At 33.8% G+C, this 20,399-nt stretch overlaps 1 protein-coding gene across 8 annotated transcripts in view; it reads right to left on the bottom strand.

The window, feature by feature from the left end:
* The window catches only part of DGKB (diacylglycerol kinase beta), an 824,229-nt gene that overhangs the window by 195,621 nt on the left and 608,209 nt on the right, over window positions 1-20,399 (bottom strand). For all 8 annotated transcript variants that reach the window (XM_070470763.1, XM_070470758.1, XM_070470752.1 and 5 more), the window contains 2 exons: window positions 15,798-15,888; window positions 5,449-5,644 (listed from right to left, as the gene is read on the bottom strand). In XM_070470763.1, coding sequence (XP_070326864.1) covers window positions 5,449-5,644; window positions 15,798-15,888 — 287 coding nt within the window. The remainder of the gene's footprint in view (window positions 1-5,448; window positions 5,645-15,797; window positions 15,889-20,399) is intronic.

The following is a 20,399-nucleotide window of genomic DNA, read 5'->3' as shown; positions in this document are numbered from 1 at the left end:
TACTTTTGCTCACTGGTTTTCAAACTTTTTAAAGCTGTCAACCTTTTTTTTTTTTTTGGTTTTTAAAATTAAGCAATATTTTTAAGACCAGTAAATTAAAGAGAAAATTATAATTTTATTTCTGCAAATATATTTTAGAGGTTCAAATTGCTAACACCTGTGATATAGTCACTCTATGGGAATAATGGAGTTATTATGAAGAGGGCAACTGAAGTGTTATAGGCAGCCTATTTTTCATTGATTTCTGGAGTTCTTTTGTTGTTGTATGATATTGGGACTATCCTGATCAAGACAGACATGTAACTGTAAATGACATGAACTTTGTACCGCTCACTTGACAGTCTTGCACCATTCTGCATTCCTTACTGGAAAATGGTATAGTTAGACTTGTATCTTCAAGGCTTAAAGTGAAGTCACTCAGTTGTGTCTGACTCTTTGCAATCCCACGGACTGTAGCCTACCAGGCTCTTTCACCCATGGGATTTTCCAGGCAGGAGTATTGGAGTGGGCTGCCATATGTAAAACTCCTTACATTACTTGAGAGGTCCTTGCTGTTGAAAAATACTTTTTACAGGTATTCCTTTAGTATAGTTTTTCAACTTTGTCAAAAATTTACTTGCTGCATGCTTCAGATGTTAACTCCAAAGTTTCAATTAGTCAAATTTGTCTTATTTCTGCATATTATCTGAAACTGTTTCAGTTTCATCGCTGTCTCTTTAGCAGGAGTTCTGAGCATGTTTGTATCATAAATCTCTGTTAAAACTCCATTTGATATACAAAATAGTACAAACTTATTACTTGGGGGAGACAGCTAACTAATGCAATTTTTATAAGCAAAAACTTTTCTAAGAAGTGACTTCCATGTTCATTAAAAGTATTAATTAGCATTAGTATCACCATCTTGTTTTTATTTCCTTTGATTGTTAAGCTCTGTTTATTGCTTGTGCCAAGCAAAAGTTCCTGAGCTTGGGGGCCTTTTAACTGTGATTCACACACACTGTGGTGGTAATGTACCCATTTGTACAATTTTCCTCATTAAATATACAATGATACATATACATAAATGACCATTGCACAGCTAGAACTTTCCAATTAATGTCACATTTGTTTATTTACTCATTTAGACATGTACATGTTTACAAACGTGTGTGGAAAGAAATAACTATCATGTTCACTATCTACAGATCAATCCAGCCATTGGGAAGAAGAGGAGGTAGAAGAGGAGGTGGAACAGGAGGAGGAAAGGAAGCTGTTCTGTCTAGTAACACAATTTGATGATTTAAGAATCGTCAGTAAGACAAAATGTTTCTATAGAATGCACTTTACAGGGTTTTGTTATAGGTTTTCTGTTGTTGTTTCAAAATATGACAGAAATGAATTATAAACAAGAACTGCAGTTATAGCTCAATGGAACACAGTGTGAAAAATAATGGTTTAGCTGAAGGCCTTTGTTTCTCTTAAAATGCAAATACCTCTACATTCATGGGCAATCAGTTATTTATATATTAATGTGAAGGAATTTATTAGATATCTTTCTGATGCTTGGATTTAATGCAGAAGAATTGGAGAAAAATATTTACTTAGCAACTGAAAGAAATGGGAAAGATTATTAAGGCTAAGGGCACTGAAAATCAAATTTGATGATTTCACAATTTTGCTTAAAGACCATGCTGCCAATATATGATACACTCATTTGTATTTCCTAAAGAAGTAAAAGAAAGCACACAACAACAAAAATGAAACAACAGACAAACGCACAAAGAAAATGTCTGAAATAGATAAATGTATAAAAATGTTTCAGAATTGCATCCAACTGTTCTAGAATATTTTGCTAGAACAATAATGTAATTAACTTACAATTTTATCAACTCGAATTAAATCAACCATAAAGTTTCCAACAAGTGAATTTATTAAGTGAAGATACTCTGATCTGATACTCTGAGTGTCTTCAAAGACTGCAAGCAAATAGATTGTGCAGGAGTTACAGATCATGTAGGGCAAAGTATAAATGAGCACGTCGTGCTCCAAACCTGACCTTGTACCTTATATCTATGGCATTTTTTTAAAAATTAAAACAAACTTGCAAACTTTTTCTTAATTTAAATCTTTCCACTAAAGAATAAAAATTCTTTATTACAAGAATCAAGTTAGATATGCTTCCCCCCTCTCCTTGACCACCAAAACTTCCAAAAGTTTATGGCAACAAGCATACATTTTAATACAGCAAAAATTTAGTTTAAACTTCAAATTTTTACAGAGCCATATCAGAATATTGCTAGTTAATATTTAAAGAAGTGCATCTTAAAAAGAAGAAATTTAAATTGTTAACCTATTTAATTTATTTAATTCCATCTTTCTAAGAGTGAAATTATTAATTTGAACCTAGGTTAAACAAGAGAACTCGTTGGACTAGAATTATATTCTCTGTATTTCATTCTACACACAATACCTGTCCTTTTATATAAATTTGAAAATACAGTTAGATTTAAAATACTGATTGACCTTTAATACTATAATTTTGACATCAAGAATTTGAAAACAAGATCAAATGATAGAAACAATTACCATTTCAAAGAGGGATACATGCAGATGTTTTAAGTAGTTTCTTTCATTTCTGATAATTAAGTATAACATATAAGAATTGATAGAAAAAAAACTGATAGAATAAATGTGAAATCAAAACTTAGAAACATTTTGAGATATTCTTAACTATTCTGTTGGGAAACTTATCAAAATGAAAAAAATCTTGATAAAACTAATAAAAGAAAAGACTGGTTAATATAGAAATCTTTTAAAAAATATTCAGCTGATAAGGTAATTTTAAGCATGAACCTGCTCCAGTATTCTTGCATGGAAAATTCTACAGACAGAGGAGCCTGGTGGGCTACAGTCCATGGGGTCATGAAGAGGTGGACACGACTGAGTGCCTGAGCAAGCATACTGATCCTGAAGTAAAACTAAACCCAAACTCCCAAGCATAGATGGTACAGAGAGGAGAAAACCCGTTTCGTCAAACCCATTATAAAGCAGCTTTTGTACTAAGACAACAACTTTCGAAAACGCGGATTTCTGATGTTCTTCCTCATCATTGTACTCCCTGGTGCCCCAGACGGGAAAGCGTCTGCCTACAATGTGGGAGACCTAAGTTCGATCCCTTGGTCAGGAAGATCTCCTGGAGAAGGAAATGGCAACCCACTCCAGTATTTTTGCCTGGAAAATCCCATCGATGGAGGAGCCTGGTGGGATACATTCCATGGGGTCGCTAAGAGTTGGACAGGACTGAGCAACTTCACTCACTTGTACTGAGAAAAATGTATCCTTAAGTCACAAACTCTGTAGGTTCTTACTTCTTTCTTTCCCAAGATTATGGAAACTTGAAACCAACAGTTTCACAGTACAAAGCAAGAAGACAGGATGGGAAGAGAGACCTTTTTCTAGAGTTATAGGCACTGACAGTCTATACTCTGGCTGATCTGTCTGTTCTTCACTCCAAACGTGTATTCCTCAGGATACAAAAGGGATGAATGAGGTCCTGAGTATGTGCTAAGTCACTTTAGTTGTGTCTGGCTCTTTGCGACCCCATGGACTGAAGCCCACCAGGTTCCTCTACCCATGGATTTTCCAGGCAAAGATACTGGAGTCGGTTGCCATCCCTACTCCAGAGGATCTTCCTGACCCAGGGATCAATCCGTGACTCTTATGTCCCCTGCACTGGCAGGCAGGTTCATTACCTCTAGCGTCACCTGGGATGCTAGATCCATAGTAAGTCTACAGACACTTATCCTGGTCACAGCCATAAGTTTTACAAACTTCAACATCTCATTGGGTAAACATAGTTGGCAGCTGAGCATTGAGAATCAATTCAGATACACACCTAAAATGTCTATATGCAAAGACATGCCGAGTATTAACATGTAGTGATAAAACAGAAAAAAATGTAGAAATTATTACATACATATTCCACACACACACACACATATATATATAAAACTTTTTTAACTCTGTGGACTATACTATTATATGTACTCATTGCTTCCCTAGGGATAGAAGCAGAGATTTTTAGCTTTGGTCTTAGTATGGTTCTTGAACTAATTTTTAAACTTAGAAATTATTTAGGAATCTTTTTAGAAATCCACATTATTAGTGCCAACAACTCCTAGAAATAAATAGTTATATCTAATTCCCCTCATTTTAAAATTCCTATAGCACAAATTGATTCATTCTTTTCTATGTATCTCTCCAAAAACCATTTTTCTCCATGTTTTCATAGTTATATTCATTCTGAATATAAACCTTTTTAATTAATTTGGTATAAACACTCTTGCATTAAATTCCACAGTTCTACAAGATTTGTCTTTTTAGGATCGTCAATACATTTAATGGGCATAAAAACTTTGTTATTTGCAGGTTGTAATAAACATTTTCAAGAGGATGCTTAATTGCTTCCTCTGTCAGTTTTTTTCCACCTTCATGGTCACCAAATCCCACATTACAGAAGTCTCTACTGAAACTTGAATCAGAAACCTGAAGACACCAAAACGTGAAGCTACTTCCCAGCAGCATCAAGCTGATCAACCATGTTCACATTTTATTTATTTAAAACAATTTTTTATTTACTTTATTTATCCCGTAAGTTTGTAACACTTCCCATTTTGTCTTTGCTACACACGACTGGGCCAATATATTTTCTTGGCCCTCTGAATGCCATCAGTGGTTTTAGGTAGATTCCTGAAGGCTAAAAAAATAGTATGGATACTACACATAAACTGGGACATGATCCATTATTAGAATACCACCAATTTGGTGTCTTTGTAAAATCCATCAACAAGAATTAGCTGTCATGTCCCAATGTGAATTATATTTCAGTGGAACTGAAAATTAATCCATCACTATTGCACCCTATTTTGTTAGCCCTTTACCTTTTGTTTTCCAGGCATTCCAAGTTTTACTAAATTTCTGGAAAAATAGAAGTAGATAATCAAAACTGACCATGGGATATTTAAACATGCCATTATATATGATGTTTATGACAACAGTTTCATGTAAGAAAGCCAAGAATAAAACTCGCAACACACCTCAGGAAAAGTGTTAATCTAGGCCCTGGTTATAGCAACTCAAACATCTTAACCAAGATGACCACATTCTAGAATTTAATGTATAATACATCCTATATTATAATGTACTAAAAACTCACATACATTTTACTTCCTGTGTAAAGAACTATATCCAGAAAAGGAGAATAAAGGAGAAAAAGTCCATGAAAATATAGCCAGTTTATACATGACTTTTAGAATCTATTATTATATAACAATCTCACTTGTATATCTAATATCGTTAAAAATATAACCACATAAATATGTATAGGGAAATGGAAAACCCTTTCATTTTAGAGTAGCATTCAAGAGCTGATTATCAAGCCATTAAACAATTAAATGTTAGAAAACTTACCTTGACTTGCAAACTTCAACTCTTTGGCATCTATGAGCGTGGTCCTTTTGTCAGACCCTTTTTTCTCTATTCGGCGATGGCTTCGTCTTTTCTTTGACTCTCCCCAAAGATTGGACCCTCCATGCATGCTTGGTATATTCAAAATAGCAATTCCTTCCAGAGAGATGTTTATTAAATCAATCTGTACTCCATCACACTGATCAGAAAGATGAAAAGAACAGAAACAATATGATTTCATCTTTTGCATTTTTTCATCTTTTGGTAAGAATTTTAAAATCTATAATTTTATCCTTTCTAAATTAAGCTTTTAAGAACACTTAAATGGTTATACTAAAGGTCAATATAAAAGACAAAGCAGTCAATAACATTTACCAGGTATCATGAATAGTCTTTAAAAATGATCAAATTAAGCCATTGATGTATCTTTGTTTACAAAACACCTTTGGAAGACACACTTTAGTGTCTGCATATATAATGAGCTGCAGATTTCCAATGTGTTACAAAGAGGTTGACTCTGTTAAGTTTGGTCACATTTCAGACCGAAATTTTAATGACTGCTTCCTATTTAGAACACACGGCAAGGTATTATTGGGGGAAAATTAAGAAACAGAATTCATAATTCAGGGTCTCATTTTGGGGGAGCAGAGAAAGAAGTGGCTTAAAGACTTTTGAAAGAGAAGGTAATTCAAAGAGATATGAATTACACTCAAGTGGCCAAGGATATTTTCCTGGACTAGATTAAGTTCCAAGCACAGTGTCAAAGGCAGAGAGATGCACAGCTATTTAGATGAGTATGGAGGAGCAGAGAGGCTGAGCAAAGGAAATGCCAAGATCATCAGCAGTAAAAGGAATTCCCAACCTGCCATTACTCGGAACTGCTGTAACAAAAGACTGAAAAATGAAACCAGTTAGCCCAGCCAGATTTTTTGTTTGCTGGGTGAAAAGACATCCTTCACCCTTCTGACTGTGCAAAATAGGAAACATTCTACCAGACAACACGTATTCAGAGAGGTCCCTGTTTACTTTTTCAGGATATTGGTGGAAAGTGACAAGGCCATACTGTATTTTTAAAGTATTATTATTTATTCATTTGCTTTGGGTTTTCTGAAACAATTGTTACAGTCATTTATAAATATATCCCAGATATATTCCTCTGCCAGTTTTAGTTAGAAGTTAATATAAGCAGATTAACTTACTTTACCAGTAAGTAACACTATGCCTCACAAGTAAATATTGCTAGGAATATGAACTTCATATATTAAAGTACAGCTTCAGTGGGATTGTTTATTTGCTGTGTTTTTATTACAGAAAAAAATGTGGACAAAATTTCATCATTTTCTTTCAAATAGCAATCATTGATTTTTGAACTCAGAAGAGATAATCTGCCACCAAAATTATAAAAAACAAAAAAATAAATTGTAAAAAAAAAAAAAAAGAAAAAAACCACAAACCCTCTCTTCTCCCACATTTTCCTAATCATACTGAATCTAACACTGTATCTTGTTCACTAAGATATAAAAACTGTGAAATAAAGCAACACATCTTGAGCCTACTTGGAGGAGCTAGAAACAAATCTAGAGAAGGTGCCAAGTTTTCATTCAATTTGTTTCAACAAGGGTGAAACCAAGATCTGGGTGATGCCTTTTTTTTCCCCCTTAGAAACAACTGATTTTTTCCCCTTCTTTTCATATATTAAATTAAGATGATTTCTTTTTACTAAAGAATTCTGCTCATGTGTATGCTCACTTACTGCTATATATTCTAGATAAACAGATATTAATTTCATAATTAAAAGTAATCTTGTGTAAATACCCTGCAGGCCTCAATGAATCAAACACATACTGTGTGCCAGGCCTCCCACTGTCTTCAAGTGGAATGTACTGGCTGGATAATTAGATAGTACATATTTTTTAACCTTATTTGCATGCATATTATATCTTTTGCACTCTGACAAGCAGCAGTAACAACAAAAGTCAGATTACCACAGGGAATTCCCACAAAGAAGTCTTCATTCCTTATAATTTGCAGCCTAAATTAAAATAATTTGATCTTTGACAAGGATGAAATGTCAAGCAGAAGGGGGTCCTCTACAAGCCACGGCCTGTGGCTTCTGAAATCTGCCTAATTTATGTCAGTCACTTCTTAATACATATTTAAGTATTACACGAAAAAGATGATAAATATGCAATCTGACACCTTTGGTATTTCCCTGCTGTTAATTTATAAAGGTCTGGCTTCCCCCAAACTGACTAAAATCATTTAAATAACAGAAGAATTGTGAAATAAGCTGGAGTTGGGGCCTGGCTTCCATTTTCACTCAATATTGAACACAGCAGGTAGTACACTAAGACAATTATTTGACTAGGCCTCTGAACCCCACTGTGAGGAGTTACTTTCAGAATTACTGAAGGAGTATTCCTTTGTTCATCTGCAGAAAAGGAGAGCATGTTGCAAATAGGTTTTTTGCTTTTTTGTTTGCTTTTAATTGAACTCAGGGAATCACATGTGACAACTGAAAAACATCAGTGTATACTATTATTCATGTTTTCACTCTTCATAGTCTTGTCACGTGTAGGTTTAAGGAAATAGTAAGCAGCTCTCTGAAAAGAGGAAAAAACCCTTAAGAAATCTCAAAGAAGGAGGACCGATTAAGAACACTGAGGTTCCTATGAGAGCCAGACAATGTTCTTACATAAATGCCTATTTATTAATAATTTGTTTCCACTAGTTCTTGACCCCAGGCTACCTTCCTCTGTTGGCTTTAACACTGTGTTGATTAGTCTGGAAATTTCCAGAGCTGGTTCTGATGGAGACCAGGAGTTGTAGCATACCAGCTGAGTGTACGGAAATAAAAGCTGAGGTGAAGGCTATGAAATATAAACAAGTGTCAGATAATATTTTCATCCACTTGGAAGATTTATGATTTTTAAAAAGGTAGCTACAGAGGAAAAGAATTTAAAAGCTAACAGCCTCAGTGAGTCAATAAATCCTGAATATTTTTATTATGCTGAAGAAAGGTCATTAACATATAGTGCTCCAGGAGCCATTTGCAGAGTGCAAGGTTGTCAGGCCACTGTCCACTCATTTCAGTTTTGACATGGAATATCTTATTCTAGAGACAAATTTACCAAAAAGAAAAGAAAATGGTTTACATTTTTCTTCAAATATATTTTAATCCTAGATTATAAATATACCATGCACCATACTACATAGAAGTGTTAAAGACAAATTTTTATATGTGATTTTAGTGTTTGAGATTCAGTTAACGAGCATTCAAAACATGTCAAGAACTTTGAAGAGCAATAAGTGTGCATAATAACCCTGATGAGATATGATTAATGATAAACTGTAAATATTTTTTCATAGTGAGTTTAATTCTATGCCCAGGTCAGGTAAAAATTATTCATAATTTTACTTAATAAAACATAAAACATTGCTTTGTTCATTGTTTAAAATGGCATGGTGTAAGATGACTTAAACTTTTAAAAGAGTTTCTGCAAAGTTATAAGTAATTCATAGGACAGAATTACGTTTTACAGGAAACTACAGCAGCAAACCTACAAGTTAAAACAGACACGTACACATAAGTGGCTCAACAGGACTTCTGATATTCGAAGGCTGCGGTACTCTGTATTTCACCAGTGATTAAGCTCCGTGCTTTTTGAAATGCGTTTTAAAAGTATTATCCACAAAACACAGTGTAATATAGGGACTCAGAATGACTTTGAGGTAATTTTAGTATTAGCTGGTATTCTGGTGATGGTGATAAAAGTGCTGATTACAGATAATCACATAGTTTTTTTTTTTTTTTTTACAGTGGAATGGGAGACAGCAGGCAAAGGAGAGGAGGATGGCAGCACATCTGCATCCCTGGAAAACAGGAATATTTGAAACTGCTACCATGTATGCACATACACAGCTGCTGAGCATGTTGACAACAACAATAGTACTCTGGGTTCAAGATATCAAGCACTAGCCATAACTATTAACAGAATATCACTTTAATTTTACATGTTTCTCCTTTTAGGAGATTCTGTGAAAGTCAGAAATCATAGTTGGGATATTAAATTTCTCACTAAAAGCTACTAAAAATAACTTCTGGTAAATGTAGACATTTCACCTGTTGCTTACCTTTTACCTGTCTCATTTCTTCCTCACCCTCCTCAGTAAGAAAATATAAAATATATTTATCTTAATGAAATGGTTAACACTGTCTGACCCCCCCACCACATTTCTCATTCTTTCCTGGAATAAGGAGGTATTCTTTTGTTTGTTTGTTTTGGACTTAATGAATTCAATTTTTGTTTCCTATGATCATCTTGGTTGAGGTCCACATCTTACTGTTTCCCTTTATTTTTGCTTCTAGAATTGCATCCCCCCCACAAAAAAAAAATCAAAAAACAAAACACCTGTGTAGTTTTAGAAGCGAGGGAAGATCTTTTGACTGTTCTTTTCACATATGTGTGCACACACACACACATACAGAAAGAGGGCAAGGAGATACTTTGGGAGGTGATGAGATGTTAATGGCTTTGATTATGATAATCCTATGGTATTTCTTTTCTCCAAACTCATCAAGTTGTCTACATTAAATATGTATAGCTTTATGTACATCAACTATGCCTCATAAAGGGTTTAAGAAAGAATGTTCATCCACAAGTTTTATTTCTCCCACTCCAAGATAGTCTTTTGGAGGGGGAAGGCTGGGCTCAGGTTCTGTAAGTACATGCTGAGATATTATCGAGGATGATTTTGATATATGGGGCACAAATAAAGCTGTGAAAATCTGCCTTACTGCCTTTAATAATTGTGCTTTCCGGGTTACTGGTCAATCAGAATCTTGTCTTTCTAATTCTGCTGATTAACTTTGTGTCTCTGACACACTTCTTGCAATTTGTTAATTCTTGAACTCATTTAGGTTTTATGGAAATGTCTAAATTTTATGTTTCAATCATTAAGACAAAGCTCAGGATTGGTGGATGGAAGTTTTGGCCTTAAAATATACCATCCTTCCAAGTCTCACCAAATACCAAAAGACTGAAATACTTTGGAGAATAGGGCATTTTATTCTCTCATGAACTTTGCCGGTACAAAGAGTAAATTCAAAACTCATGAACTTCATAAACTTCAACTTCGTAAATTTCATGTTGATGACATGAGAGCGTTAGGTACATATCCATGCTCCAAATAGTTTAATACAAATGTTGCTTTTAATATATTATCTTGTAAATTTAAACTATTCATTTCATTGTTTATATTTTTTTTATATTTTGTTATGAAGTTAGAAGATAACTGAAACTCTTCAAGTTAAAAATTTCACCTTTGTTAAATCTCTTTCACTGTATTTGAGCAAACTCCAAGAGACAGTGAAGGATAGGGAAGGCTGGCATGCTGCAGTCCATTGGGTTGCAGAGTCAGATGCGACTTAGTGACTGAACAACAAAAATATATACGTGTGTGTGTGTGTGTTTATTATTTCTCCAATTGATTTGTTTCCTTAGATTTAAATATTTTGGCAGCAAGCAATAGAATTCTTGTTGTTTTATTAAATTACAAAATAAAATGCTCATATGTGTCTCTGTGGTAAAGAAACAATAGAATCTCTTTAAATGAAAGGATTTGGGGGAAGACTAAATCAGGTAATGGATGTACATTGCTTAGCACCAAGCATGAGGTATACTTAATAATTGATAAATCTAAACTATTATTATTATCAACTATTATTTTTCGGTCAGTCGTGTCTGACTCTGCAACCCCATAGACTTCAGCACACCCTATTACCCCTTGACATTAATATCATTCCAAATATTCACCTTCTTTGGGAAAAAAAGAGCTTCCTACATAAAAGAGAGATGTGAAATAAAGGGTCACACAGCAAATGGTTTGTTTTGAAGAAGCTGTCATTAAAATATATGTCTTACTTGAGGTACTCTTGTACTGAAGTGCTTTTATTCTGTTATATATTTTCAAACCATAGTTGGTATAATTTTAGGCCAAACAGGAAGCAAGAGCAAGCAGAATCAAATTTCCAAATTGCTGTTTTTATTATATTTAATTAGGAAGTAACCTTGAGGGTACAGAAGCGTATATTCTGCTAAAATGATAGACTGGATTCATTAAAAAGTGAGTAGAGAAGCAGATTTTACATCACCATCCATACACACAAACACACACACAAACCAAGTTTAGAAGTAAGATAAATGCATACAAATTATAACAGTATTTCAAGATATACAACAATGGAATGAGGAGTGCACAGCGCTGGTTCTGACTTAATAAATGCTACCCGAGTGGTGGCTAGAATGAGGCAGTACATGTAGAGCTGGGAAGCCAGACTTGGAGGACATGTAGAAACGACCCTAAAGAGTTCTTCTCAAGATGTAAAGCTTGGGGGAACAAAATCACTGAATCTTATCACTTGTAATGTTAAAATCAATGTTTTCCATATTTATTTTCATCACACATCTTTTGCTATATGATACAAACTTTTTCTTGAACATTTTTTCACTTTGTGACAAACATAATACTGTATGGTAGATTGATGTATTTTCTTTTTGGAAATTAAGACTTTACTTTTTAGAGCAGTTTAAGGCTCGCGGCAAAATTGAGGGGAAGGTACAGACATATCCTGCATACTTCCTGTTCCTGCAAGTGCATAGCCTCTCCCACTATCATCATCCCCTATCCAAGGGGTACATTTGTTACAACCGATGAACCTACCTCATAATCACCCAAAGTTATAGTTTCCATTTGGGTCACTCCTGGTGTCCCTTCTATGGCTTTGAAAAAACGTATAATGACATGTAGCCACCATCATCATATCACATAGAGTAATTTTATTGCCCTAAAAAGCTGTGCTTTGCCTGTTTCTCCCTCCCTTCTCCTTAATTGGCAATTACTGATCTTTTACTGTCTTCACAGTTTTATCTTTTCCAGAATATCATATGCATTATACAGCATACAGGTTTTTCACAATGACTTCTTTCACTTAGGAAGATGCATTTAAGTTTCCTTCATGTCTTTTCAGTTTGGTAGCTTTTCAGCACTGAATAATATTCTATTGTTTGGATATACCACAACTTATTTTTCCGTTCCTCTGCTAAAGGACCACTTGTTTGCCTCCAAGTTCTGACAATTATTAAATAAGCTGTTATTAACATCCATGGGCATGTTTTCGTGTGTACATGTTTTAAACTCCTCTGGGTAAGTACTAAAGAGTATGATTGCTGGATCATGTGGTAAGGGCATGTTCAGCTTTGTAAGTAACTTCCAAACCCTCTTCCAAAATGGCTGTACCACTTTGCATTCGCACAGAAATGATTCAGACCCCCTATTGCTCCATATCCTCACCAGCTTTTGGTTCTAGCAGTATCCTAATAGGTGTGTAGCAGTATTTCACTGTTGTTTGAGTTTGCATTTTCCTTACGAAATATGATGTGGAGTGTCATTTCACCTGCTCATTTGTCATCTGTGTATCTCCTTGGGTGAGGTGTCAGTTAAAGTCTTTGGCCCAGTTTTTAATAGGGTTAAAAGGGTTTAATAGGTTTAATAGGATTCTTATTGTTGAATTGTAGGGGTTCTCTGTATGTTTTGAATATACACAATTCTTTTATCAAATATGTCTTTTGCAAATATTATTGCTTAGTCTGTGACTTGTTTTCTCATTCCCCTGACACTGTCTTTCAAAAACCAGAAGTTTTTAATTTCAATGAAATCTGGCTTATCAATTATCTCTTTCTTGTTTTGTGCCTTTGGTGTTGTATCTAAAAGGCATCATTATATCCAAGGCCATTTAGATGTCCTCCTATGTTATCTTCTAGAAGCTTTAGAGTTTTGCATTTTGCATTTAGCTCTGTGATCTATTTTCAGTGATTTTAATTAAAGGTGAAGTCCTGTGAAGAGGGTTTTTTTTTTTTTTTTTTGTCTGTGATTTCCAGTCATCTCAGCACTATTTGTTTGAAAACTTTCTCTTCTCCATTGTATTGGCTTTCCTCATTTGTCAAAGAACAGGTGATTATATTTATGGGAATATATTTCTGGGTTCTACAATCTATTTCCTTGTTTTGTCTGTTCTTTCACCAACATCACACTGTTTTGATTACTTTATCAGTTCAGTTCAGTTCAGTCGCTCAGTCATGTCTGACTCTTTGCGATCCCATGAATCGCAGCACGCCAGGCCTCCCTGTCCATCACCAACTCCTGAGGTTTACTCAAACTCATGTCCATCGAGTCCGTGATGCCATCCAGCCATCTCATCCTCTGTCATCCCCTTCTCCTCCTGCCCCCAATCCCTCCCAGCATCAGGGTCTTTTCCAATGAGTCAAATCTTCGCATCAGGTGGCCAAAGTATTGGAGTTTCAGCTTCAGCATCAGTCTTTCTAATGAACACCCAGGACTGATCTCCTTTAGGATGGACTGGTTGGATCTCCTTGCAGTCCAAGGGACTCTCAAGAGTCTTCTCCAACACCATAGTTCAAAAGCATCAATTTTTCGGCGCTCAGCTTTCTTTATAGTCCAACTCTCACATCCATACATGACCACTGGAAAAACCATAGCCTTGACCAGACAGACCTTTGTTGGCAAAGTAATGTCTCTACTTTTTAATATGCTATCTAGGTTTATAGTAAGTCTTAAAGACAGATAGTGTCAGTGCTCCAACTTTGTTCTCCTTCAATATTGCTTTGGCTATTCGGGTCTTTTGACTCTCCAGATAAATTTTAGAATCAGTTTGCTGATATTTACAAAAGAATTTTCTGGAATTTGGGGATTGCATTAAAACTTTAGCTCAAGTTGAAAAGAATGGACATCACTACCATAGTGAGTTTACCTAACATGAACATGAAGTATCTCTCTCAGATGACTTTTTTTCAATCTACGTTCAGTCTATGCTCAATCTATGGTAGGTGAAGGTAAAGAGAAGCGCAAGAGGTTTCACAGTATTTATCCTACATTCAACCAAAAGCCACATTTCAATTTTTTCCTTTCCATTTTTGCCTTTTGCTGCAGATTTTCTTTAAGCAGCAGTTTTTGAGGGCAAAAATACGTAAAATCTACTATATAGTGATTTTTTAAATAATGAGTTTCTAAGGTAAAGGGAGATTTTTATAAATACATATGCACAATTAGCTATATCAGTATATATATATATACATATATATATATATGTATATATATTACATATGCACACATTTATCATCACAAATAGCAATCACAGAAAGTCCATGTTGAGCCCAAATCCTTCACCTTTTGGGATAATAATCCTTTTCAGGATTATGAGCTGATTCAGTCATGAAGGGCTTTTCCCATACCATGACAATCAATTCTACCTGTAATACTTTAATTTATTTACAAATCATGATGAGGAAAAAGTCCAAAGAGATATAGTCTGAATTAGTACCACTTTTGCTGTTGTTATTATTATTAACAGTAAATTAGAAAGCTGGGATAATGAAAAACCTAGGCAGGTGATCATATTTCTCTGTGGTCCCTAACTACTTTTGTCTATCAAACTTATTACCTGAAAAGTTGCCACTATAAGATTTAGGTATGAGCTGACAAGTTGTTTATTTTTAAAATGAAAAGTGTTAAAGCCAATATTTCTCAATTTACATAAGCTAGTCATTAGGCATCCTTGTTTCATGATTCCGTTCATTTCATTGTCTTTACTACTTATCAAAATTTAACTTTTCCTTTTCTTTAACACCTAAAAATCTCTAAATAAAACTAAGTCATTTTCTAACTTGTCTCCAAAATTTTTAGTCCTACAATGTATCTAATTTTGATAGATATATTTGCTCCAAACCTTTTAAAGTCTATCTTTTCTTGCTATCTTCTCTCTCTTTCTTGACTTTTTCGCTTTCTACAAATGTAATGGGGAAATGGTAACCTCTGGAACGGAGAAAATCTAGCTAATGAATGGGAATGGGAATGGAAAAGTATATTTTTTAACCTTTATTCATGAAAGTAAGAACAATTTAAGTGAACTGTATTTTTAAAGGTTATATGATATTGAGACCTAAAAATAATATGTTTTTTTCATGAATTCTGTAATTTTTTCTTTCAAGTACTTTCATCTTACAGTTTTCTATCCATACTATATCCAGTGATATCTACAGTTGTTTTCACCTCTCAATTCTTTTATCCTGTATTAAACAATGCAGACTCACACTTAACTTTACATTAGTATTTCAGATAGTGCTAGATTTTCAATGAGCAACAGAAAAGTCATTTTAGAATACTGGGTAAAGCTATGTGGATTGCTAAAATTCTAACTTCTTCGATGGGCTATCACAACAAATTAATAAACTCAAGCCATTTCATAGAATTATAAAGAGAATTCATTTTCTTACTTCTATTTCTACAGATTCATGTAGCTTCTTGCAGGTGGCTGAGAAAGTTTCAGATGTGCCAAACTCAAAATACCAAAATTTGTTCTTCATTCTGAAAAAGGAAAGGAAGAAGCAGCTTAGGCAATTATTAATAACAGAAGGGATCTTTTAAAATGGGGTAGATCTGTCTTGTATTATGAGTGATAGAAAAGGTGTGAGGACATGTACCATCCGTTATGTAAAAAATGCTCACATAACTTTCAAAGTTTAAGTGCTATTGTCAAATTATGTGATTGCCCTGGAGGGGATTTTAGGGATGTGTTGATCTGACAGATTCAAGTATATCTTTGCCTTTTCTATAATAGCGGTTGCTCAGATTTTAAAACATGGGTTTAGTGCTTATGATTTGTAGCTAGTTCTTAGACAACTTGATTTGAGACCAGCCACTCTGTAATCATAACGAGAGAGAGAGAGAGAGAGAGAGAGAAAAAAAAGTCTAGACTTTCCATGAGATCTTTTTCTTTTTCCTTTTTCAGGAAACTGAACTTAAATATGCTCAATTTTTCTAGATGGCTATGCATTGACTAGAAATTATCATGATTGGAAAACATATTAAAAAGAAAAAAATAGTTATCCACAGGATAAAATTTAGCGTCTTTTAGATAACTATCAATTATCAAAGATACTGTCCTCTGTTACATGAATGACAGTGGGAAATTATGATACAGCCTGAAAGAACTAAAGAAGTAATAACATAATCAGCATAACAAAGTTGCAAAGAAAATACAGTTTTAAATTATTACGGTATTTAATCTGGAATTAAGATATTCAAAATTTATTTTCTCTCAGAAATCAGTGACCATATCTTTGTTTCTTTGTACAGGTAATTAAATTACTGATCATTTAAAGTAACTGTACAAAGGATGACTAGATTTTTATATTAGCTAGTACTGGATCTAAAAATTAATTTTCACAAAAAGCTGCAGTCTTTAATTATACATAGTCTAACACACTGTCATCCCCTCAATTAGAAGAAAATACAGGTAAAATGAGATATATGTTTTCACACATGAAGGCAAAACAAAATTTTTTATAATGATATTCAAATGTATCTACAATAGCAAACTATCTTTTTCTTTATAAACACTGACGTGTGCTTTTCACATTAGAATGTAAAACATTTCAACAACTAAAAAAGACACTTGGAAAGGCCCTTACTATTTAAAGCAAATACTATTACTTGCTATAAAAAATGACATGGAGTGCTTATTGTTATGCTGTGTTGTAAAAAATTCTCTGATATGAAATTTAGAATTATACAAATAATCTTATCTGTCTAGACACATCCAATAATATTTAGTTTCATACAAGGTTTTATTTGCTTACAAAACTTTCACTTGTCTTTCTTGCATTAATCACCATATTAAGGCCAATAATCTGAAAACCAAGATAAGTTTCAGAGGATTCTAGCACTATGAATTATCATTCTTTTTCTCGAGAATGTCTTCTGTGGATATGGCCTGATTTAATATGTCTGAGTAGATAGAAATAGATGATAACTAGTTAGAAAAAACACCGGCAAACATTTAACAGTAAGACCTGTGGGTCTAGACCTACATGTATGATTATGTTAAATTAATGAAAACAGTCTACTTTATAGAGTAAATGTAGTTTTACAATTTTACACATTGTCTGAAATTTAGTAAAATTAAAAACATTTTCCTATTAATGCATCATTATCATAAAAATATATCATTCAATAAATTGATAGGAAGACATTGTTCAGTATCAAATAGTCTCTAGACAATCTTTGAAAAATATTTAGTATATGTCTTATGACTGTTTGGAATTGTCTTTCTACATTCAACAAGTTTTCTAATAATAATTTTCTGTTGACCTTTTATCCAAACCTTCCTGGATTCATTTATTCATCACTCATGCAATCAACAACTTTCAGTGAGAACATTCACTTCCATATTCTGTGTTTATCCTAAAGATACAACTATGAACATGATTATCTTTGTCTCTAAAGAGCTCAGAATGTTAAAGTTACGGGCATATAAAATAATTAAAAAACTAATTCTCTAGATTAAATATGACCGAAATATTGTGAAAAAACACTTTAGTGAATCTCCTGCTTTTACCTCAAGGGTCCAGAAAGCTTTAGAAGAGAAGGTGACATCATAATGGATAAGCAAAAGGCAAACAGGATGAAAGTGAGACAAGTTCTGGGGCAGGTTTTAAAGAGCGCAGTGTGACCTGGGGGGCAGGGACGGGAGGAGGAAGGCAGGCTTAAGAGGGGGATACATGTACACTTATGACTGATTCCCGTTGTCGCATGGCAGAAACCAACACACCATTGTAAAGCAACTACCTTCCAAAGCATGAGAATGACTTAAAGAGACTGCTAAGTGCGGGCTAACTAGGGGTGTGCCAAGTTAAGGGGTTTAGACTTGATGTTACAGATTTATAGGATGCTACAGAAGTCTGCTAACACTAGAGGGATATGGCCAGTCTTATTATATGGATAAAATAAAACTCACAGAAATGAATGAGTGAGTGGCAATGTCGAACTGTTGGTGCTATGAACAGAAATGTAGTAACTGGAATAGTACAAGTGAAAAATAATTGAAGGCCTAAACCAAGGGGCAAGGAAAATGGAAGAAGAAAGAGGCTCAATTTAAAAGACATAAATGAGGGTGCATCAATACGAATTGGTAGTATTAGATAACACTGATTTCTGCCATACCTGGGTTATCTCTGGAGGTATATGTGGGAATATTAAAGTATTACTTCAGAAAAAAAAGGGGGGGCTATGAGTTTATGAGTTTACATTTTGACAGGTTTGGTGATATTTTCAAACTTCACTGTATTGAAGTTTGAAAATTACATATATGACTTCCAATTGCATGTAAATGATTACTCCCAATTTTTCCCCAAAGTTCTTCATAGCTTAACCAAGATGATGAGGAGCTTGTATAAGCTAACCTAGATATACTTACTTTAGCAAACACATCACAAGAAACAGAAATTCTGAGAATTTACATTCAGTCTTTATTCACCATATTAGTTAGCATTACTGCTCATGTGCAAAACTGCTTTAAATTCTCCATTATTACAACCATTTTATGTTTCACTTAGATAAATATATGGAGGCAATAAAAAGCACATAGGATCAGATTCCACATGACAAATTAAAAGCTGTTAAATTTTATTTTTTTCAACCAAACTGGTTTTTAGGTTGTAGAAATGAAAAAAGCACATTTAAGCATGTATGCTATTTATTTTTACAGCTCACATTAAAAAATGATCCAAATAATTCAAACTCAAATTTGTCAGAGAAAACATATAGCTTTGGATTTGAAGAACAAGGTAACAGGACATTTAACCCACTATGAAATGTTCACACCACAGTCAAATTTATTGTGCCCTTAGACAAGTTTTGTGATTACAGGTATGATAACATATGTCCTCCCCAAAAAAAGTTATTCATACTATTATAATTTTAAGCTGCTAATATATTAAATCCTATTTCAATGAATTTAATTGTAAGTCTACAGCCTTCAGTTTAATGTTTAAAGTGATTGGCTTCCAGATGTTCAGGTAAAAATGAAATTAGCATTCATTTGCCAGGCATTTTTTTTCTTACTACCAGTAAGTTTGCTTCTTTTACACATTCTCAGGAAAATGTGAACTATCAGAGATACTGCTCAGACAAGCAATTATTCTTGTCACAATGAAATTTAGGTAATATTTAGTTCTATAAGTTTTGTTCAAATAGGCATTTTAATTTCTAGCAATATATTTAACTTTAGAACTTGTCTTCCTGGTTTACAATTCTTTTTAAACTTTTGTCAGCTAAGTAATGATAATGTAGCAAACATAAAACAAAACAAGCAAAGCATGAACTGCCAGTGCAATTCCCAAAAAAGAATACCAAAGAACCTAATTAGATATGAAGCTCACTTTAACAAAGATGCAACATAAAAAGGGTGAAATTGCTGCATTTACCTTACTGTAGCAAACTCAAAAGTCATAAACACACAAAAAGTTTTAATTCAGTCAAATTACTCTTAAATATCATTTTTTTCTCTCACAGGTGTGCATCTTTTTTTTTTTTTCATGTATTTAGTAGTGATATAGGAGATGCTAGAAGACCATTTATATATGTGTAAAACTGAAGTTTCCTAATAGACACCTGAATCCATTCTCAGACATCCTTATGTAAGGGTAATCCCTTAGATATCTATACTATCTGGATAATATGCTCATCAGATAAAATAAAATTTTGACCTTTGCTTTTCAAATGAAAGCAAAAACTTGAAGCCCTCAGTAGCTTTGTCAAAATGGATTTTAAATGAATATTTTTTTGCTCATTAAGCATGTTACAAAAATTTCATTTATATTAGCTTGCTTTCATTTTTGCCCTGTTACCCTGTTATGAAAACATTTCAAAGTCATTTCAAAACTGGGTTTAAAGTTATTTTCCATGGAGAGCAATGCTCCTAACATTTCAATAACTTTATTTTAATAACAAAAATTCAGTCTCACAATTTGATGGAATACTCTAGAAACAGGAATTTTGAATTTGGCTAACAATGTCGGTGATGAGAGATACAGCAC

Source organism: Odocoileus virginianus, chromosome 1 (assembly GCF_023699985.2).
Source record: "Odocoileus virginianus isolate 20LAN1187 ecotype Illinois chromosome 1, Ovbor_1.2, whole genome shotgun sequence".
Classification (NCBI taxonomy): Eukaryota; Metazoa; Chordata; class Mammalia; order Artiodactyla; family Cervidae; genus Odocoileus; species Odocoileus virginianus.
This window is presented reverse-complemented; position numbering and strand designations above follow the sequence as displayed.